At 38.7% G+C, this 23,689-nt stretch overlaps 2 protein-coding genes across 3 annotated transcripts in view; one reads left to right on the top strand and one right to left on the bottom strand.

Moving 5' to 3' along the window:
- Nucleotides 1-13,457, top strand: part of LOC127623397 (isocitrate dehydrogenase [NADP], mitochondrial) — a 32,492-nt gene extending 19,035 nt beyond the window's left edge. Inside the window, exons 3-11 of the mRNA XM_052097855.1 lie at nt 1,195-1,360; nt 2,736-2,896; nt 3,035-3,178; nt 6,757-6,893; nt 7,299-7,450; nt 7,671-7,783; nt 11,016-11,113; nt 11,258-11,350; nt 13,116-13,457. Of these exons, the coding sequence (XP_051953815.1) occupies nt 1,195-1,360; nt 2,736-2,896; nt 3,035-3,178; nt 6,757-6,893; nt 7,299-7,450; nt 7,671-7,783; nt 11,016-11,113; nt 11,258-11,350; nt 13,116-13,200 (1,149 nt within the window). The 3' untranslated portion in view covers nt 13,201-13,457. The remainder of the gene's footprint in view (nt 1-1,194; nt 1,361-2,735; nt 2,897-3,034; nt 3,179-6,756; nt 6,894-7,298; nt 7,451-7,670; nt 7,784-11,015; nt 11,114-11,257; nt 11,351-13,115) is intronic.
- Nucleotides 13,458-13,507: 50 nt separating this feature from the next.
- Nucleotides 13,508-21,938, bottom strand: znf710a (zinc finger protein 710a). 2 transcript variants are annotated; one of them, XM_052097846.1, is made up of 5 exons: nt 21,808-21,938; nt 18,210-19,757; nt 16,528-16,719; nt 16,210-16,384; nt 13,508-15,483 (listed from the first exon to the last, which is right to left on the bottom strand). In XM_052097846.1, the coding sequence occupies exons 1-5, from the start codon at nt 21,850-21,852 to the stop codon at nt 15,320-15,322; spliced, it is 2,124 nt and encodes a 707-aa protein (XP_051953806.1). In that variant the 5' UTR covers nt 21,853-21,938; the 3' UTR covers nt 13,508-15,319. The 2 variants fall into 2 exon arrangements, with proteins under 2 accessions (XP_051953806.1, XP_051953807.1); XM_052097847.1 differs by having other exon boundaries at nt 18,240-19,757.
- Between the last annotated feature and the right edge of the window lie 1,751 nt (nt 21,939-23,689).

The raw sequence follows: 23,689 nt of genomic DNA, 5'->3' as shown, positions 1-23,689 counted from the left end.
CACTGACTGTCCGTCTGCCTCTCGAAAGACAACAGATGGTTGTGGTGATGACGTTTCACAAGCTGAAATAATTGTCTGTTTTCTGGAGAATCCAAATGGGCCCAACAATACAACACCATTATTCTAAAGATTATTATAACTACAGTATTTAGGTTTAATTAATATCTAAGCAATGGCCCTAATATGGATGTGTCACAAAGGCAAAGGCTGACTAGTCAACAAGTTTATCAAGATTTAGTTTTCTTCTATAAATTATTTGTAATATTTTAGCTGCTGGTGCTTTAATTTGCATGTTGACTGTGTGCCGTGCTTTTGCTGTTTGACAGTTTGCACAGTAAAACTTTCTTGGAAGAGTTGCATCTTTAAATTAATTCCGTTTTAATGTACTGCTGCTACACTTTAGGTGGACATCTTTTGGCCACTTCAGAAAATCCCACATTTTTCAGCATCACTCGCTCAAGTGTATCGTTAAAGGAATAGTTCACCCAAAAATTAAGAATCACATCATATACTCTCACTCATGCCATTCCAGATATGAATGACTTTCTTTCCTCTGCAGAACAAAAACTTTTAGAATTTTTAGAAGAATATCTTAGCTCTGTAGGTCCATTAAATGCAAGTCAACAGGGTCCAATTATTTCTTTTTTAAAATGATCCTCTTTGCACAGTAGGTGGGGTTTTGCACAGAGAATTCAAATAGTTAAAAACAAAAAAGAACTCTTAGGAGAGAATGGAGGGCTGTTAAAAAGTGGAGATTTATTCTTAAAAATGAATCATATCAGTGCTGAAGACATAGATTTTACCACTGAAGTCGAATGGATAACTTTTATGCTGCCTTTATGTGCTTTTTTAAGCTTCAGAGTTTTGGACCCTGTTGACTTGCATTGTATGGACCTACAGAGCTGAGATATTCTTCTAAAAAAATCTTCATTTGTGTTCTACACATCTGGGATGTCATGAGGTTGTGTAAATGATGAGAGAATTTTCATTGTTGGCTGAATTATTCCTTTAGCATGGTTAAATAATTAGACTTTTTGAAACGCATCTGAAGATGCTTACTGTTCCATTTTTCTGTGCTCAGTCTTCTTAGGATAGTGAAAATTGGAGGTTCAAATTGCCGAATCAGAAAGCATATATCTGTAATTTATGAAAATGACACTCTTTACACCTTTAACATGAAACTGTTCTGCCCAGCTCATTCTGACCAATGTGGATGTGGAGCTGAAGTACTTTGACCTTGGTCTTCCTTACCGTGACCAGACAAATGACCAAGTCACAATTGACTCTGCTTTAGCCACCCAGAAATACAACGTTGCTGTGAAATGCGCCACCATCACACCTGACGAAGCTAGGGTTGAAGGTACAGCACACCCCATAAACTCTTTAAAAAATGTATTTACCTTTTTTGGCATATTATTTGTATTAGTGAGAGACTGACATATTGGCCAGGTCTTAATCAACTGATATTTGACCATTTTGTGATTATCGCATTGGATGATAACTATGAATAGTTTGGTTAATAAATAGTAAATGTAGTGATTAGGGCTGAAATTATTAGTCTGCTTTATCGACAACATCGACAATAAAAAATTGTCATCAAACATTTCACTCAGTCAGGCTTCGTACCAAAGGCCTTATCCATAATGCACTTTGGTTGAAACAGATTTGAGGTAACTTATTGTTAGGATTTCTTTGGTTATGTGACATCTTGAATTTGCAGAAATGTAAAAGCCTTTCCTATTGAATTGTATGTATTCAACTTTAGGTATCTGAGGTAGTATAAAAATATAAAAAAAACATTATTTAATCTGAAGACTTAACTTTAAATATAATGCTAAAGTTGACTTGAAATGTTCACATGGTGTACTTTGACTTTAATGACCTGGCCTGACCTGTGGTTGGAATAAATTGTTACCCATGATGCTTATAAAGGTCATACCAAGATTTATTGACAGCATTTAGACTTCTAAGAACTCCATTTTATTGGTTTTGTCTGCAACCTTTCTGGGTTTGCTGATTTGTAAGATGAAATGGTTCTCTAGCAAGAGCAGGAACTTGGCAAGTGGAACATATAGTCACTTGATTCTTTTGATTGAACTGTACCCAGCTGAGTCACACTCTGTCGAGGTGACGCTCATCTCTCGAGCACGCATGCTTGATTACAACGTGATGGCTCGCGATTTATTTAATCATAATATATGTGTCACTGTGCATTTATTATCGTATCAAGAAAATTGGCAATAAGCAGCTTTATTAATATAGAGAGTTTGTTATTTTGTGAGTTAAAGATGGATTAGTGAGTTAAAGATTAATTGAAGTGAACAAAAAGGTGAGAGAGGGTAGTCTTCACCCCATTATACACTGCAACAAAATATATTTCGATTTGTGTTTTTTTTGGCTTGTTTTCCAATATAAATATCTAAAAATCCTTTAAAATGTACATTTTCTTTAGCAACTATACTGCAGAAGAATTTTTTTTTAGTTTTATATATTGGTATTATCACCCTGCTCTCTAAATATGCACATTGGCCACTTAAAACCATATCGGTTGACTCTAATAATAATAATATGTATGACTGCTATTGATTAAGGAATTATACATGAACCATGTTTTGATGTCGATTTTCCTAAACTTTAAAGCTTGTACAAAACCTTTTTTACACAATGTCTTGGTCAACCTCTTTAATCATGACTGCGTGATATAAATGTCATTATCATTTCTTTTCACTTGCTAGAATTTAATCTAAAGAAAATGTGGAAGAGTCCTAACGGAACCATCAGGAACATACTTGGTGGTACTGTCTTCCGTGAACCAATCATCTGCAAGAACATTCCCAGACTTGTCCCTGGCTGGACGCAGCCCATCACAATTGGCAGACATGCCCACGGTGATCAGGTCTGCTTTTCTTGGATGCCCTGGATTGTTTATTCACTGGATATTCAGTGTTTTACTTCCAGAGACATGCAATCCTCTTTGTTACTTTACAGTACTCCTCTTTGTTAATTTACAGTACTCCTCTTTGTTAATTTACAGTACAAAGCAACAGACTTTGTTGTGAACCAGCCGGGCAAATTTAAAATAGTCTTCTCTCCAGCCGATGGAAGTAAAAACAAGGAGTGGGAGGTGTTTAATTTTCCTGCTGGTGGCTGTGGAATGGGCATGTACAACACTGATGAGGTGAGCAAGTATGCATATAATCAATTTTAAACATTGAAGTGAACATTCCTTTGATAATCTCTGGAATAAAACATTTTGTATGTTTACATTCACTTTAAAAGTTTGATTTCAGTTGCACTAAAACAATTATTTGTCTTTTAAAATGTCACGTAAATGCTTTAGTCTGTAATTGTATCAGTCCTATTTTTGCAAAGTCAGACTAACAGACCTAGGTAATGCGATTGTAGCTCGGCTTCGTTCAGCATGTATACACGTTAATCAGATCACAATTGGCCTCGCCCTTGCGCTGCGTTTTGTAGAATTCCTTTGATATCAATTTTCTGATACATCGCAATCTTCATTTGAAAAATTCTGATATTGATTCTGAATTTGTTGCACTTTAATATTATGCTGTAACATACTGACATAGTGATTGATGTATGTCGTCATGAAACAGCGACATTTCCCTCCGAATCCGATCACAAGTGGCCACAGGAGATGCATTTAAACTACCAGGTGTAAATAATTATTGTATCATCTGATCGGATCACATGTGGTCAGTGTTTCTTCCCGTTGAGCGCTCTTCTAATATCTTCCTCTGAAGCTCGTATTCTATCAGCCAGATTCAAAAACGTATGGATCAGGAGCAAAAGTTCACAAATCATGATAGTCAGTCTGTGACAATCCAAGCAGGTGATCTAGGCCATTTAAACTGTCAGGAGATTGCTGCTTGTGCTGGATCCGCATGAGCGCATGAGTGCAACTTCAAGGTAAAAGCGTTTCACGGGTGCTATGAGTAAATGTCTTATTCGCAGTGCACTGTTTGTACAATTGGTTTGAGTCTGTATTTTTTTTTAGAAAATGCACTTGTTAATGTGCACATGCCATCCATAGTTGCTGGACTACTGTATATAAACTATTTCTTCATGTGCAAAATAAATTAATAAAATTTGATGACTAAACAGAAATCAGAAGAAACTGCTATCGTCCTTTTAAAATACAATATTATTATTTTTTACAAAATTAAAGTTTAGGACGAAATTGAGTAAAAATAGTGCTATATAAGAGTTTATTAATTTTTTTGCCATTTTATATTTATGTTATTTACTTAGTTAGTTAATTGTGTGATATGTCGGCATTGTATCAGCATATTGGCCACCTTGCTCTCTGGATATCGGCATCGGCCATAAATTAACAATTTCGGTCAATCACTACTTACAACACAATTTGTTTATTCTGCATAACATTATCCACGACAAAATACTATGCAAAACACAGCTGCACAAATGCAGGGCAGTGACAATAACTTATGTATTAATTACAGTTAAAGTTATATCACCCCCTTGTGGTCTCCCAAAGCTATTACGCCATACTATATTAAACAGAATTCCAGCTGACTGTGAATGGGAAAACACAAAAATTAGGCTTCTAATTTAAACATTGGCTAATTTTAATATATTGTTGCCTCAAAACCATATCAAGAAAATAAGGTGCTGATCAATAATCGATGAATTGATATTTTATGACTTTCCTACTCACCAGTGATTTGAGTAGTAAAGTGGCGAATAAGCCCAGCACTAAGATCCTTTCACTGCAGGTTTAGAATAAATGTTTGGTTTGATTCGTTTTGTATAATGTTTGTCCAAACACGAGATCCACACAATTATGACATTGAATAATGTCTCTTTTAATACCCTTTCTGTTCTATAGACCCTGTTTACACCTGGTACACAGATGCAGCTCGGGTGATCCAATCACATGTGGTCAGGTGATACAATAATATTTTACACCTGGTAGCTTAAATGCATCTCCTGTGGCCACTTGTTACACTTCGGATTCAGAGGAAAATGTCGCTGTTTCATGACGACATACATCAATCACTATGTCAGTATGTTACAGCATAACATTAAAGTGCAACAAATTCAGAAAAGCCAAAGAAAGCACAAAAAATTGTTTCTCCCAGATGCATTTGAAATTCAATCTAAACACAAAAGCAATATTTTGAGATAAATTGTCAGTTATTTTAGTGGGTTACCTGTATTAACCTGAGCCTCAGATGTTCGTGCTTCTCATAAGTGTCCCTGCATGTTAGTATCGAACACACTAAAGAAGATCTGTGAGGTTCTCATGCTTGTGTATGTATCATTTTTTTTTGATTTTCCAATCGAATGGCTATTTCCTTTTAAAGCGCTCATAATCTGCAAAGTTTAAACTCTCGTTTCAGCGCAGCAGTTGATCGACAGGAGAGGGGTGGTGCTTCGCTGCTGCCGGGATGCATAAGGGCGGATTAGCATTTACACCTCAAATGCGATGCGGTCATATGCGTTTTTGACCACATTCATGAGTGGTTTTCACATGTTTAATATGTTTTTAATTGTCACAAAATATTTTGACCTGCATTTAGCGCTGACCACATGTGATCGGATCACCAAAAATGCATCTTGATGCCAGGTGTAAACAGGGTCTTACAGTCAGTTTTTGATCAAAAACAAAATAAATAGAAGCAATCACCCAATGCACAATGGAAGTAAAGAAGCCATTTGATGCAATATAATAATATGCAATTTCAAGACATCATATATATTGATGGAATAAATTGTATTTTAAATTTTTTAAAAAGCTCAAATGTGACCAAAGTGATAAACTAATGATCAAATAAAGATTTTTAAATAAAAATATTCATAGTGTACCAAGTTAGAAGGTCCCCTGTATAATTATAGCATTAGCTGAGAGAGAATGTATTTTATATGAAAGCAAAATGGATATTATAATTGAAATATGCACAAATGAATTGAAATCAAATCGAATTGAGAGCTTGTGAATCCAAATCAAATCTGTATCAATACCCAGCCTTAAGCTCGACTACGCACAAACCTGCTGTAGCTCGATTATAACTTTACATGCAAACTTAGTATTTCTTTCTTCCCATTTGTACTTGATTGATATGGTTACCACTCTGAATATTACTTACAGAATTTTAGCTTGAAAGTGAAATTGAAATGAACAACAGCATTGAACTGAATCTCTAGCCACATTTGTCAAGTAGCTCAAACCTTTGGTTACCTGCAAATCTGCAGGGACCTTGCTATTTTCAGCTGAAAATTAGGCAAACAGATGTGAGAATGTAATGTATCTTTCTGTTAATGAGACTAAACTGTGATGATCTATCTTGAAGGTGTAAAAATAACTCCTTCAATTAGAGATATTTTTAGAATGTCTCATGTATTCTGAGTTTGTATAATTAAGGCCTTTTACTGACTTTTTTGGTGCTCCTATGGGAATGGTTTATTTGGGTTTAGAAGAGGTGTTTTCCTCTAAGCAGCTTCAGACGTGCTGGAGATGGAGGTGGTGGGCTGTTTTTCTCCTCAAAAGATATTGTCCGAATGAAGTGTCTGTTCATTTTAGGCTGCCAATTGATGGTGCTGAAATTCATTTTTTTTCACACCATTTCCACTTCACATTTGAAGTTATTGATTTTTGGTCTTATTTTGGAGCTACACAGCCAGCCTTTTGAATCATAGTTTAGTTCTACGTTGTGATAGTGGATAGTCAATTTTTCCTGCTTGCCTGACCAGCTGTCTGTCATCTTTTTTCAACAGTCCATTACTGGGTTCGCTCACAGCTGCTTCCAGTATGCCATTCAGAAGAAATGGCCTCTCTACCTGAGCACCAAAAACACCATCCTTAAGGCTTACGATGGCCGATTTAAGGACATTTTTCAGGAAATCTTTGAGAAGTGAGATTCTCAGTGTTTTTTGCATCCTTATTATTTACACACGCATAAACAGGACATATTGCACATGTTTCCATGTGAATATGTTGCCATGGAGTGGTGGTGGTGGTGTAGTGGTCTAAGCACATAACTTGTAATTTGATAATCAGAAGGACGCTGGTTCGAGCCCCACAGCCACCACCATTGCGTCCTTGAGCAAGGCACTTAACTCCAGGTTGCTCCAGGGGGATTGTCCCTGTAATAAGTGCTCTGTAAGTTGCTTTGGATAAAAGCGTCTGCCAAATGCATAAATGTAAATGTATTATGAGATTAGTGCTTTGAAATGCTAGTAGTGACATGTGAAACTACATTTTTCTTTGAAAAAAAAGTAAGTTACTGAACAGTCTTTTTGTTTTGTGTTTTGTGCAGAAACTACAAGCCAGAGTTTGACAAGCTGAAGATCTGGTATGAGCACAGGCTTATCGATGACATGGTAGCTCAAGTGCTTAAGTCATCGGGTGCTTTTGTATGGGCCTGCAAGAACTATGATGGAGATGTGCAGTCTGACATTCTTGCTCAGGGTAAAATAAACACCAAGAGAGACACTAAGTGTTTATCATGCTCTGAAGTATGGACAATCATATTTTTTAAAGGCAGATCAGAGGAAAGCGTTCTTTCTGCATGAAGTCCATCCTTTCTTTAATGGTGCTTAGTGCTCATGAAGGAGAGAGCAGGATATTTGAAACCGTATTTTGGCTGCATCATATGAATCTGATTAAAGGGTGTCGAATGGTTCCATAGGTTTCGGTTCTCTGGGGCTGATGGCATCAGTGCTGGTATGTCCTGATGGAAAGACGATTGAGGCTGAGGCCGCTCATGGCACAGTAACTAGGCATTACCGTGAGCATCAGAAGGTTTGTATATTTCAATGTTTTGTGTTGCTTTAAACCATATCCAGCATCAAACTGGAGATTTTGGGTTGATACAGAGAGTTCACTGTTAAACAAAAATATAAAACATTAAATTAAGCAACCTGGAAATTGCATAACTGGATCTTTAGAGGGCTTCTGCCATCTTGTGGTGAGACAAATAATGACAGCTTTTGAAATAAGCGTTTAGATGTTTATTTGGATTGACTGACTTTCAGGGCTCCTCTCTTAGATTTTGGTTTAGAAGCACAGATTTTTTTTTTGCTTTTTATTAAGACTAGAAGGTTAATTTGAGTAACTGGAACATAACAATACAATATTACATATGCTTGAGCATGCATAGAAAAACAATATGAAGGATTTTCAAACGCATTACTTAAAGGGTTAGTTCACCCAAAAATGAAAATTCTGTCATCATTTACTCACCCTCATGACATCTCAGATGTGTAAGACTTTCTTTCATCTGCTGAACACAAATGAAGATTTTTAGAAGAATATTTCAGCGCTGTAGGTCCATACAATGCAAGTGAAAAATATTTTGAAGCTCCAAAATCCACACAAGGGCAACAGATAAGTACTTAAAGTGGTTAAATAAATTTCTTCTGAAGTGTATTACTCGTAATTACTTCCTTAAGTAATTTTTCCTTCACTTTCACTTTCTCCTCCTTCTGTTTTTGGTGATTCACATCCTTTGTGCATATCACCTCCTACTGGTCAGGGAGGAGAATTTATGATTAAAAATGATATATATATTGATCTGTTTTACACCCACATCTATCATATCATGTCTGAACACATGGATTTAACCACTGGAGTCATATGGATTATCCTCAAACGGAAGGTGGAGGAGCACAAGGTCTCTAACATCCAGCTCCGTGATGTTGTCATGGAGGAGTGGAAGAGGACTCCAGTGGCAACCTGTTATGCTCTGGTGAACTCCATGCCCAAGGGGGTTAAAGCAGTGCTGGAAAATAATGGTAGCCACACAAAATATTGACACTTTGGGACCAATTTGGACATTTTCAATTAGGGGTGTACTCACTTTTGTTGCCAGCGGTTTAGACATTAATGGCTGTGTGTTGAGTTATTTTGAGGGGACAGAAAATTTACACTGTTATACAAGCTGTACACTCACTACTTTACATTGTAGCAAAGTGTCATTTCTTCAGTGTTGTCACATGAAAATATATAATGAAATATTTACAAAAATGTGAGGGGTGTACTCACTTTTGTGAGATACTGTATATATATATATATATATATATATATATATATATATATATATATATATATATATATATATATACACACTGGCAGCCAAAAGTTTGGAATAATGTAAATGAGTTTGCTCTTATGGAAAGAAATTGGTACTTTTATTCACCAATCAAGTGGCATTCAACTAACTGTTTGCTATAATGGCAATTGATTTTCTAGTACCAAATTAGCAATTTAGCATGATTACTCTAGGATAAGATGTTGGAGTGATGGCTGCTTGAAACAGGGACTGTCTAGATGTTATTTTTATTTCTCCCAATTTGGAATGCCCAATTCCCACTTCTTAGTAGGTCCTCGTGGTGGCACGGTCCTTAACCTCAATCCGGGTGGTGGAGTACAAGTCTCAGATGCCTCTGCTTCTGAGACGTCTATCCATGCATCTTGTCCCGTGGGTCGATGTGCATGACACCGCAGAGACTCCCAGCATGTGGAGGCACATGCTACTCTCCGATATCCACACACAACTTACCACGCACACCATTGAGAGCTAGAACCCCTAATCATGACCACAAGGAGGTTACCCCATGTGACTCTACCCTCCCTTGCAACCGGGCCAATTTGGTTGTTTAGAAGACCTGGCTGGAGTAACTCAACACACCCTGGATTCTAACTTGCGACTCCAAGGGTGGTAGTAAGCATCAGAACTCGCTGAGCTACCAAAATAACTTTTTTATCAAAAAAGTGCTGTTTTTTTTACATCAGTAATGTCCTGACTATACTTTGTGATCAGTTGAATGCCACTTTGCTGAATTTAAGTACCAATTTCCTTCCAAAACAGCAAAATCTGTACATTATTCCAAACTTTTGGCTGCCAGGGTATACAAATCTTTTTAGATTTACACTGATAAATAAGGCAGAAACGCGTCTTCGCAGTCTGGGAAAAAGGTCTATTGTAACGGGTCTAAATGGAGTTTTGATTTATTTTGCACAGTGTTGTCAATTGTAAATGACAGTGCAGACTTTTTAGCATGTCTGTCAAAACTTGCGAAAAGAAGTGGATAAATCCTGTCATAATACACTTACAACTACCATATTTTGTACATGATTTGAATTGAGTTGTGTTCATTTTCTGTTGTTAAGCTATGTTGGTGGGGTAGGTTTTGTGTGGATGACTGAAAAATACATCTGGATGAAGCATATTTTGTCCACTCATGTTTATAAAGATATTGCAATTAATTGTGATTAACTACGCACAAAAAAATATGCGGTTAATCACGATTATATATTTTAATTGATTGACAGCCCGAATATATATATATATATATATATATATATATATATATATATAAGAGAGAGAGAGAGAGAGAGTACTGTGCAAAAGCACATAAGATGTTTCACAAAAGCATTTGTCTTAAGATGGTTATTTATATCTTCAGCTTTAGCTAAATGTTAGACTCAAACATTACATTTGCAAATAGAAAAGTTTATAATAGAAGAACAGGGAGCCCTGCAACAGATGGCATGGCACCCACAAATCCCCCCACTGGACATCGTGTCAGTCTGAGATTACATAAAAAGAGACCGAAGCAATTGAGACGAATTCTCCAAGAAGCTTGGAACAGCCTATTTGCCAACAACCAAGAAAAACTGTGTGGAGAACTGTGAGGAGAATTGGTGCTGTTTTAAAGGCAAAGGTGGTCACACCGAATATTTATTTAGCTTTTTTATGTTTACTGGACAAGTGATAAATGATAACTATTTATGTCATTATTTTTGATGACATCCTCACTATTTTGCGCAGTACTGTATAATATATATATATATATATATATATATATATATATATATATATATATATATTTGGGATGCATCCCAATAATTTACCACATTTGCAAATTAATTTGACCTACACATTTCAAATTAAGAGAGACACACTGTAGAGCATTGAACATCACAGATTATTAAGAGGCATTCTAATTGTTTTATTTTATTCACTTCGCAGGGCAGGCCAACAAGCACTAACCCCATTGCTAGCATCTTCGCTTGGACCAGGGGACTCGAACACCGTGGCAAACTTGATGGTAACCCAGACCTGATCAAGTAAGCTAATTTATTACTGCCATTGTACTTATGCAGTCATCTGTACTAGTAGTTTTAGTAGGATAGTTTTTTCTTGTATTCTTTTCATATTGGTATTGTTTAAATGGAAGTGTAACTTTTAATCACTGACTTGTTTCTCCGCAGGTTCTCTCATACTCTCGAGAGGGTGTGTGTGGAGACTGTGGAGAGTGGCATTATGACCAAGGATCTGGCTGGCTGCATTCATGGTCTTGCCAAGTAAGTCAGCAAATTTGTTAGGCCATATGAAAAAATTATCCAAGTGTAATGTCTTTCACCTGCATTAAGAGACTAGCCCTAATGATACAGTTGAAGTCAGAAGTTTACATTCACCTTAGCCAAATAAATTTAAACTTTTACTTTTAAATTTAATGTTTTTCACAATTCCTGACTTTTAATCATAGAAACATTCCCTGTCTTAGGTCAGTTAGGATCACTACTTTATTTTAAGAATGTAAAATGTCAGAATAATAGTAGAGAGAATGATTTATTTCAGCTTTTATTTCTTTCATCACATACTCAGTGTGTCAGAAGTTTACATACACTTTGTTAGTATTTGGTACCGTTGACTTTAAATTGTTTAACTTGGGTCAAATATTTTGGGTAGCCTTCCACAAGCTTCTCACAATAATTTGCTGGAATTTTGGTCCAATTCTCCAGACAGAACTGGTGTAACTGTGTCAGGTTTGTAGGCCTCCTTGCTCACATACGCTTTTTCAGTTCTGCCCACACATTTTCTATCGTATTGAGGTCAGAACTTTGTGATGGCCACTCCAATACCTTGATTTTGTTGTCCTCAAGCCATTTTGCCTCAACTTTGGGGGTATGCTTGGGTCATTGTCCATTTGGAAGACCCATTATTGACTGAGCTTTAACTTCTTGTTGATGTCTTGAGATGTTGCTTCAATATATATACATAATATTCTTTCCTCATGTTGCCATCTATTTTGTGAAGTGCACCAGTCCCACCTGCAGCAAAGCACCCCCACAAAATGATGCTGCCACCCACATAATTCACAGTTGGGGTGGTGTTCTTCGGTTTGCTGTCCTCACTCTTTTTCCTCCCAACATAACAATGGTCATTATGGCCAAAAAGTAACATTTTTGTTTCATCAGACCAGAGGAAATTTCTCCAAAAAGTAAAATATTTGACCCCATGTGCACTTGCATATGCTAATCTGGCTTTTTTTATGGTGGTTTTGGAGAAGTGGCTACTTCCTTGCTGAGCAGCTTTTCAGGTTATGTCGATATAGGACTTGTTTTAATGTAGATATAGATACTTGTCTACCTTTTTCCTCCAGCATCTTCACAAGGTCTTTTGCTGTTGTGCACTTTTCACACCAAACTACGTTCATCTATAGGAGACAGAATGCGTCTATTTCCTGAGAGGTATGATGGCTGCATGGTCGCATGGTGTTTCTACATGTTTACTATAGTTTGTAAAGATGAACGTGGTACCTTCGGTTTGGAAATTGCTTCCAAGGATGAACCAGACTTGTGGAGGTCCACAAGTCTGGTCTTTTTTTTCTTCTGAGGCTGTATTCTTTTCCTATGATGTCAAGCAAAGAAGCACTGAGTTTGATGGTAGGCCTTAAAATACATCCACATGTACACCTCCAATTCAGTACACTTCCTATCAGAAGCTAATTTTCCAAGCTGTTTAAAGGCACAGTTAACTTAGTGTATGTAAACTTCTGACCCACTGGAATTGTGATATAGTCAATTAGAAGTTAAACAATCTGTCTGTAAACAATTGTTGGAAAAATTACTAATATAATGCACAAAGTAGATGTTATAAACGACTTGCCAAAACTATAGTTTGCTAATATTAAATCTGTGGAGTGGTTAAAAATGTGTTTTAATGACTTCAACCTAAGTGTATGTAAACTTCTGACTTCAGCTGTAAAACTGCAGACATCAATTGTGAAGTTTTCCCTTGCTAATGCCTTTGATGTCATTTACATTTGTCTTATTATGACCACAGCTGTAAGCTGAACGAGCATTACATCAACACCACAGACTTCCTGGATGCCATCAAGACCAATCTGGACAAGGCTCTGATCAAATGAAGGACAATGGGTCTTTTTGTACCTCATTTTTAACTTAAAGGTCGTATTTACAAACGCAATGTATGAATGGAGGGTTATAAAAACATAGTGATGTTCAGTTAAGGTGTTCTGTTCGCTAATAATCCTGCTGATGGGATCCACCATCTCTCCCCACACCATCAGGTTCTATTTTTGTAAGATGAAGTACTGTATACCAAATTCTGTATAATGCCATAGGAAAGGGTAATTTCAAAAACCCTCTAATAAATCTTTTGTCACCCGAAGAAGTGTTCTTGTGTTTTTTATACACACAATAACAGTCCACAATTATAAAGGCAAATAAATGTATTAATTTAGAATAATGTCCATAGCACAATGGTTAACAGACATTTATCAACATTATATTCACATTGGTGTGCAACAAAATAATTGAAAGCTTATACAAACTAAAAACTCATGCCTAGCTTAGACTAAAAGCCCAAAATGTAAGCATACAACACTTCAAAATCCACCAAACATTTTGTCTTATGTTACACATTAACATTTTGAGTTGCCTACTGTAGCTAGACTATACTGTGTCAGTTTGAAACTAAGCAGAGAGGGAAATAGAGAATACATGGTGAATTTCCCCAATCATTCTCTGCTGGGTCTCAGGCCCTGTCACATGTAGACAGACTGTCGTTCATCACTTCTGAGCTTGATGCAGGAATGATGGATGAAACACTCTCTTGCACACACAAGGGCAGTTAATACTTTTGTCCAGTGTTTTTAGGGCATCCTCATCAATTCCAACCAGTACTGGTGACTTTGGGAAAGATGCGGTACATGTTACAAGGTTTTCTTTCCAAAAAGATTAAAATGGATGATGTCTGGAATAAGGTCATTTAAGCCACACACACACAAATAAAAAGGGCAAGATCTCCACATTTTAAAAATGAAATGGATTAGTAAAACGTAGTAAAGAACAGATTGTGAACTATAGTGATATTCACAAAAACAGGATTTCAGATTTAACTTTTTAAACTGTTTCTTAAGCTTTTTGTCTGACACGTGGGCTCTGTGAAATGGTACTCTTTAAATAGACAATCCTTAGCTTGTATTATTACATTCATCTAAAATAAGCTAAAGAAATACCTTTTTTTTCTTCTCAATATTTTTTTAAAATTGAAATAACATCTATTCATCTGGAACATTGGGCTTAAATATCAATGTATTTACACTTGTGAATGCCAAGACATAATGAACAATAAATACTATTTGCAATAATTATGGTAAAACAAAGCACTATGTCCAGAAGGCCATACAGCAAAATTGCATGGACAGGCCCACAAAAAAAACAGGCACTCCCACAAACTAAATCAGCCCACTGTGAGCTACAAACAATATATGTCCATCAAAAACAAATAAGAGAGTAAGAGTTTGAACAAAGTCACAGTGTATTTAAAGCTAACTAAAACAATGTTGGGGAAGTTAAAATGTAATGAGAACTATTGGCACTTTGTCAGCTTTGATTAAGTCCTATAAATAGTCCCTAACTTGATGGACAGTAAAACCACCAACAAGGTATGTTCAATAATGTCAAAAGTTGCATCATAAACTTGGTGTCTTCAAATTGTGAAGAGCTATGGATTGTCTGTATAGAAGTGCCTCCTTATGTCTGTTCATATCGTTGACTCTGCAACACTTACTCTGTCTCAGAAATTATCTTATCAAAAAAAGATAATTCAGCCAAAAATTAACATTCTGTCATCATTTAGCCTGATAATGTTGTTCCAAACACGTATGACTTTCTTTTTTCCATGGAACACAAAATGAGATTTAGAGAGAATGTTATCCTCAGTCACCATTCACTTTCATTACATCTTTCTCCATCTCTTTGAGTTCCACAGAAGTGAAAACTTTTGTTTCAAAATGAACAGTACCTATAAGCATTGTCTCTATTTTTCAGGAGAGGCCCTTATGTAAAATTACTCTTTTGTTCAAACGAAGCTGTTATCAAGCTGAGCCAAAATGGCTTCCAGTGCACACCCATTCATGATGGCTATTTCCTCAGTGTCTAATGTCAGAGCTAAGAGTACTAAATAAATGTCCATGACAGCTTTTTTCCCTTAAACTGTATCTTAGTATCTCAGTCAGCCACTTAAGCAGTGTTGTAACGTGCAGCCACCTTGGTGTAGTTGTAGTAGCTAATTTTGGCCATTTTGGCCAAGTCTTGTGCATTGTTGCTAGCTAGATTTTCCCTCTCGCTGTAATCAAAGCTCTCCTCCTCGTAATCTTCCTGACCCTCTACATCAGGCAGGGCATCTATGGAAGGATATAGAGACAGAAACATGAGTCTATCCTGACCAACAGCATTGTCAGCTTTGAAGATTCACTGTCTTTTGATTATGCATGCAACATGTTATTTAAAGATTGGGTTAAACAATACTTTGTCTTAGAATGTGATCACTGTCAAAAAGCTCAGAATCAGTACAATTTTGTCACATTTTTTTTTTTTTACATTTTTATTTACATTGGAACCCTTTGGAGAACTTTTAGGCACCCTTTCAAACAGGACTCAAACCGAAACTGAACTATAACTCTAGGAGCTTAACCCAAACTGAACCCATAAGTTCCTGCAAGAACTCTTAAGACTGTCAATGGTTCCTCCAGTAACCCAATTATAAAGGAAAGGCTGTGAGGAGCTTGAAATATAGATGAAAGTTCCTTGAGTATGCAGTAGTTTACTTTTAAACTAAGGGTGCATAGATGTTTTCCAAAAGGTTCCACTAGTCTGGCAATATTCATTTTTAACATGTAGTAAGCAAACTAATTACACATTTACTTTTTTCGACTCTTAAAAGGCATTGTTAGCCCAACATTGATGCAGACTCACACAGGTCTTTATAACTTATAGGCTACTCGTGTAGTTTTTAACTGTGATAAAAAGGCAAATTGTTGAACTATTTTTTATATAACACTGAGAAAATAGTAGTTATGAGGCATGATGTGAGGAAATTATGATATGAGGCATGTTATGCATGTTCTCACCATGTCCTTCAGTTGAGGTGTCCAGGATTCCATGTTTCACCTTCATGTGTCGACTAAGGTTGCCCTTCAAATTGAACTTGCTGTTGCAGTAAGGGCACTTGAAGGGTTTGCTACCGGCATGAAGATGCATGTGACCTAGCAGGTTATACATTCTGTTGAAGGACTTCCCGCACACCTACAGAACCAATTCGGCAACCATTAGTGATACAACATCTGTGTTTGATGTGCAGAAATATATGGATTGCTTTGAATAATCGTTGGACTCCAGCATGGTTATTCTTTAAATGGCCCATTTTGTGTAAAACTACTCTTACCCACCTTGCACTTGAAAGGTTTCACAGGCAAGTGAACAATCATGTGTGTTTTTAGTGTCTGTTTCTGGACAAATGTCTTGAAGCAGACATGGCACTGAAAAGGGCGCACGCTGGTGTGAATCAGCATGTGGCGTTTTAGATTGGCTGAGAGAGTGAACTCGCGCGAACACACGTCACATTTGTATTCCTTCATACCCTGAGAGAAAAAGAGATGGAACATGGCAATGTATTTAGAGGCAAATCCATTTTGGCCATCAAAAATACATAAATATAAAAATAAAAAAACTTGTAATCAGTGGTAGATGTTGTTCTCTTTTTATGTGAGCAGGAGGATAAATTATTTATTTGTCTTGATTGCTGACTAGAATTCATAATACTGAGCAAGAAATTCACACACACATATATTCACTGTTTTTATCACAATGCTGCAGGGTGAACAGAGATGCTTACACTGCAATGAGAACTCTGAAGCTCCACCAAGCAAAAATATTAACAAATAAAGAGGGTTAAACATCCTCTCGCCAATGAACACTTTCAGTTTATATGTGCTATATACAGTAGATCATCTAACTCACTGGAATCATCTACATAGTGTTCTCATACTAAAATGAGAATAATTTTCTCTAATAATGATTATGGTGAATTAGGTGCTGAAGAAATGACTGTTTGTTTTGTTTATAGCCTTGCAGACCTGTGACATTCTGTTTACTGACACTGCAGTTTTGGCTAGATGAATCATAGTGGTGGAGAGTGAGAAATTAAAGGAGGAAGTATCAGTTTATAACTCAATTCGCAGCACAAAACACAACCACTCCAAACTAGTGACTGGGCAACTGTCCACTGTCCATATGATTGTCAATATGATTGTTATGTTACTGTTCTTTATTGTGAAGCATCCTTGAGCTCTGGAAACATGCTAAATAAATGAAACATATTATTATTATTATTAGTGAAAGGAACATAGACAGGGGCGTGTTAATGGCAAGTTAGGAGGCAGACTAGATGGCTGCAGGGTAGATGGGAGGTGCTGACATACAGCTCTGTTTACACTGAAACCTGCTGTGGCAATCCCTGAGACACAATCACGTTTGATGTTTAACTCAAGATACATAATCACACAAATGACTAATTTTTCTACAAGTGTTTGTGATGCTTTAGTTTTACAGGAAAGGAGTGATGGAAAATGTGATTGGGAAAAGTCATGAGGGAGTAATAGACCCTTTTCACAGACGGTGGTGACACATTTCAGCCTTAATTAAGATGGTTAAATCTAGCTACATCTAATCAAAATTTTTTACTTAAATTTTAGTATTTATTTATTTACGATTATTGCACTATACTTTTTTATATTACCCTAGAATCAATCAAAATAGTCAACACTGTTTCAATGGGGTTTCAAAGCTGTTGAGGGAGTGACAGTACATTTGGCATCTTCCTCTCTTCTGACTTTCATAATCCCACTTTCTCTATTTTTTTTTTGTGTTTTGGAAAGTATAATGTATACATAATAGTGGAGCAATTGGAGAAAATAGGTAAGCGGAAACAATATATACTATGGTCTCCTATTTACCACTATAGAAGTCCTCGCAATAGTTTACTTCCACGTTCCAAACACAGAAATGTAAAAAGGGTCCAATATTAAAGAAGGTTTGTGGGAAATTGCGAAAACGAATGAGGTTTAAGTACCTTGTGTTCGAGGGCCTGCTGTGTCAGTACCTTGTGTGTTAGCATGTGCTGCTTCAAGTGGTGGATCTGCACGAACTCCATACCACACTCCGAGCAGACATATGGACGGACATTCTGGTGCTTCATCAGGTGGTTCTGAAGTTGGCTTCGATAGGCAAAGGACTTGTGGCATTCGGTGCACTGGAAAGAGGTTGGGCCCTGGTGGCTGACCTGGTGACGCTTGAGGTGGGCATGGGTGGGAAACTCCAAGCTGCACTGCGTACAGACGTGACAGTGTCCGTTCTCATGTTTGGTCTCGTGAGTGCGCAGCTCGCTGGGGTAGGCAAAGCCCCGACCACAAAAGCGGCAGCTGTAAGGCTTGATGTCACTGTGTTGCAACATGTGCCGTTTAAGGTGGCTGGTTTGGGTGAAGGCCTTCTTGCAGACGGTACACTTGTGTGGCCGTGTGCCCTGGTGTGTAAGCAGGTGTGTCTGCAGGTGACTGGGCTGCTTGAAGAGCTTGCCACAGTGCAGACACTCATGTGGCTTGATGCCGTTGTGACCAAGAATGTGTGTTACTAAGTTGTATTTAGAGGTGTAGGACTTATCGCACATACGACACTTCCATCGCTTGAGGCCTTCGCCCACATCGACGCAGTATGACTCGTCTATTTGCACATTGATGTCTAGGCGGTCAATCTGCATGCGTCGACCCAATGAGTTCTCACCATCCGCCCACATCATGGCCTGACTGCCCTCCTCATAATCACCCGACAAGCCCATCTCGGTAGACTCATATGCCATCACACTGGACTCAAAGTAGCGCCTCATTACAGGGCTCACATTCTCCTTTGAGGTTTTCAGATTCAGTGCTCTCTCCTCCTCCTCTTCCTCCTCCTCCTGTTCCTTCTCTTTTCCAGGCCCTTCCTCAGAGGACTCTGCCAGTCCCTTTCCATGCCCTGCAGGGCTTTGTTGGGCCAGAGTCTGAGTGTCACAGTCAGCGTCAACCTTTTGGCTGCTTGGCTCCTTCGGGTACTCAGGGGAGCCTTTGTTACACTCTTCTTCCTTCATCACCGCTCTGTTAGGTGCTAGGTCCAACACTTCTGGCTCATTTTCTGTTTGCTGAGAACAGGAGCTAGTGAAGTCAGGTCTCTCTCCTTTCACCTGAGTCAGTGTGTCTGGAGACCTCTCTGTGGAGTCCTCTGGCTCACTCTTACTCTGAGGCCTCTTGGTTCTCCCATGGTGCTTGCGCTCGGCCCCATAATGTACTTCTGGCCTCCTGTGCACCCCATTAGGCTGAGAGAGATAGTCTCCATTGGCCCCAATTAATTGATCTGTATATTCATACTCCATGGATTCTCCAGTGGGAGGAGGCCCGTCACGTGTCTCACCCGTGTAGAAGCCATTTGGGGCGATGGTGGCTCCGAAGATTTCGTTCTGCGATATGAGGCCCAGCACAGCAGCCTGGGCCAGAGACAGAACCACCACTGGGTCTGTCTGAGTGCCGGCATCTACTGCATGCTCCATCACTTTAGAATAGCAATGCACAAGAGGAACCTCTTGCTCTTCCTGTCAATAGAGAGAACACCAATTCTTCATGAAACCAGAATGCATGTAGAATAAATCTGTCATTGCAACAATCAATACAATATAGACATAGCTACAAAGTCTGGCTAGGGCTGTCATGGCAACAGTGTCAATACAACAGAACTGGCAATGGTATCAGTGCAACAGCATTATAAGAACAAATAAGTGCTGTTTAGATGAACTATGAGGATTTCCTTTAAAACGTATTCATCAAAACTCATATAACACATTAACCAGATCGGGTAATTTCTGGCAATTTATCTATTTTGAGCCACTCTTCTATCTGGGAAATATTGCAAACATCATTAAAACTTAAATATAAAATATTTTATGATAAAATAGCTTCTGGTTTTCATAGCACTGAGTTAGTGAGAGCGAGAGACATTATGACAACGCCTTGCTGCTGAGAATGCATTAGATATAGGAGATAAGACAGATCTGTGTGAGCGACATGCTTCCTTCCTTTACAGTCTTTAAAAGAACGTGAAGCACAAAGAGTGTCTGGGTCTGACCAGGAAGTCTACATCCATGGACTACCCACAGCATTTCCTGCGAGGTCAAGTACTGCCACTGCTGACTATGAAAGGTTGGATAGTTAAGTTTCAGCTGTAATGACAAGGTAATGACACTCAGAGAGAGCAGAGAAAGTGAGTCCGGTCTATTTGCAGACAGAGATTGACTGAAGCAACCCAAGAGATCCAGTGGCAGCACAGATGAGAAAAATCATTCCTTGGAGGCTGATGATTATATTACTTACATTTAGTATCATCAAGTGAAACTTGGTCACTCTCGTACCCAAGGTCACTTCCTTTTTGTCACCTCTGTTCTAACCAAAAGGGACTCACTAGTGTATCATAACATTTAAATCAACGTCATTTTCACACTTTGAGAGCAACTCTGTTCAGGAAGTCGTTAAAGCACAATATCGCCTCTAATGAGCTGGTAACTTGATTTGCTGAGGAAAAATGCCACAAAAAATGTATTTCATCAGAAGCAAAAACAAATAAGCAAACACAAGGAAGGGAGGCAGAGGGAGAGAGTCATGAGGACTGACAGCTGTAAAACTAAGGAAGAGAGACAGACAGGCAGAGACAGGGGGGAGAAATGAGAGGGGGACCTGGATGCCCTGATAACCATGACATTTATAACTACTGCTTTTAAAGTATTCAGACTGAGGGAGGGAAAACAGACAGAAAAAAGACTAAAGGAGAGAGAGTGAAGGGAGAATGAGGGAGCAAGTGAAAGAAAGGAAGGAAGAGAGAGGAAAAAGAGGGAGGGAACCGGGGGATGAGAGATAGACTAAGTGACTGAGAGAGGGAGGGGAGTGAGGAAAGAAAGATAAAGAGAGATAAAGAGCATGAGAAAGAGTGAAAGGAAAAGAGGGCGGGGGATGAGAGATGGAGAGAAAATGAGTGTGAGAGAGAGAGTGAATACAACAGAAAGATAAAGAGAGAGGGAGAGGTTGTTGGGAGTGAGAGACTGAAACTAAGAAGACACAGAAAGAGAAAGAGAGGAAAGGAAAGAAAAGAAAAAAGGGAGGGGAGAGAAAAGAGGGTGAGAATTGACAAAGAGAGGGAGAGAAGTAAGGAAGGGAACAGTATAGAGTATTTAAAAAAACATGTTAAAAAGAGAGGCAGATGAAATGAAAGACAGAAAGACAAGAGAGCCAGTTGGGCAAGATAGCAGCCATGGCTGAAGTGAATGTAAAAATACGTTTAAAAGAAGAACGATAGTGCAAGGACTAGCACTGAAAGAACCTGTGAGTGTGTTGAGATAACAAGAGAAACACACTGCATTGGTGGTAGAGAGAGAATATATGAGAGGCTAGACTATAAAAAGAGACAGAATAAAGTATAAATGACAGTCTTGCGGTATTCTGCGAGAAGGAAAAAAGTTATTTAATTTTCCCAATTCAGAGTGAACAAAGTCGCAAACTTTAAAACAACAATGAACAAACAGTTCAAATGAAATATCAATACAATCACAAGACGACACGCTTTGGGCAATGTGAGTGTTTGGGTTCAACACTTACCACATTACTCCTGGTGTGATGTTTAAGATGTTTCAGGGATCTCATCCTTCAAGAGAAGTGAGAGGAGCAAAAAACCCCAGCCCTTATTTATAGCTGAGAGAGGAAGGGGGCGGAGCTGAGCTCATCCTCCTCCTACTGTTGCTGTTATCAGAACTGACTGTGCCAGCCTCTCTCACACATACACACACAAACCTATTTCTTCCATTCTCTTCCTTTCTTTCTGTCTCTCTACCCTCCCTCCCTTCCTCACACTCCCCCATCTCTTTTGCCTTTCTTTCTCTTTCACTCTCTCACGCACGCACACAAATACACATTTCACTATCACTCATTCTCACGCACACACTCCATACAGCATGACCCTTCAACAAACAAATTTCTCTAAAAAGCTCATACTGACAAAAGGTTCTCACACAACCACAAAATGTATAGTGGCACACTTTGTCCTCCATTCACATGATTTAAGCCAGCATGTAGACACACATGCACATGTACATACACAAACAGAGTAATCTCTAATCGCCGGCACACTGAGTGTGGCTGTGGAGGTGTGTCTGTTGGTGTCAGACAGCCAGTGAGTGAGATATGCCGAAATGTTCCCAGAGTGCAGAGGAGTTCTACAGGTCTGTTTATTTGTGCATTGCAAATAATTAAGCTGCAAGACACTGTACAATGTCTGAGAGCCAGTACACACACACTCACACAAAATGAGTGACAAAAGAAAGAAAAGGAGAGAGAAAAGCAGTTTGGAAAGAGAGGGAGGGAGTGAGACAGACAAGGGGGAGAGAGAGAATAAGAGGAAGAGGGAGGGGAAGTGAGACAGAGAGATATAGAGAGGAGGGGGTGGGGGGTGAATGGGAGAGAAATAGAAGAGAGAGAGAATTAAAAGAGGTGGGGGGAGGGCGAGGGAAGGAGAGAATGCAGCAAAAAAAGGAGGAAGAGCGAGAGATAGAGAGAGATAGAGAGAAAGAGAGAGAGGAAGGGAGAAACTGGGGGAGGGAGAGAGCAAGAGCATAAGAAAAGATGAGGTCAAAGAAAGGGAGAAACAGAAAAGAAAGAGTGCTCAAGAGGGGGTGTGGAGTGACAGAGAAATAGAAAGTCTGAAAGAGAGAATGCAGTGAAAGAGTTTGAGCAAAGAGATAGAGAGAAGAAAAGGGGGATGGTGAAGTGTGAAAATAAAAAAGAGGAGTCCATCAGCGCGAGAAAAAGAGGGGGAGTGCAGAGTGAAGGGGGGCAGGGGAAAGAAGAGAGAGACAGAGAGGAAAAGGAAAAACAGTAAGGAAAGATATTAACTATTGAAGTTCCAGGACTCTTTAGAGTCTTCTTGAGGAGCGGTGTGATACTACCTGCCTGCCTGGTTGCTGGGTGTGTGCTGAGGTGCTCCTGCTGAACCTAATTATTACAAAGGTATTGGATTAGTCTATCACTTCCTGTGAGCTTATTAACAGTTCGATATAGGCTGGCTGTCCCACAAAAGACCCTCTATTATAGAGTAGAACACACCTGAGTGAAGGACTGTGCTGTATACCACAGGTTTGTGAGAAGAGTGGAGGACATTTTTCATCACAGAGCAGGAAAGGGCAATCCATGACAGAACAGAGAGAGAGAGAGAGAGAGAGAGAGAGAGAGAATGAGTATATGTGTGTGAGAGAAAGTGTGTGTGTGTGTGTGTGTGTGTGTGTGTGTGTGTGTGTGTGTGTGTGTGTGTGTGTGTGTGTGTGTGTGTGTGTGTGAGTGAGAGTGCGAGAGAGTGATCGTGCAAGGAAGGGAGGGAGGGAAAGGACACAGAGAGAGAGAGATAGGGTAGGGAGCGAAGGGAAACAGACAGAGATAAAGAGAGATTGAAGGAGGGTGTGAGTGAGTGAGGGGGAGAGATAGCAGGATG

This window comes from Xyrauchen texanus, chromosome 29 (assembly GCF_025860055.1).
Source record: "Xyrauchen texanus isolate HMW12.3.18 chromosome 29, RBS_HiC_50CHRs, whole genome shotgun sequence".
Taxonomy (NCBI): Eukaryota; Metazoa; Chordata; class Actinopteri; order Cypriniformes; family Catostomidae; genus Xyrauchen; species Xyrauchen texanus.
The sequence above is the reverse complement of the archived record's forward strand: the minus strand, read 5'-3'. Positions and strand labels throughout refer to the sequence as shown.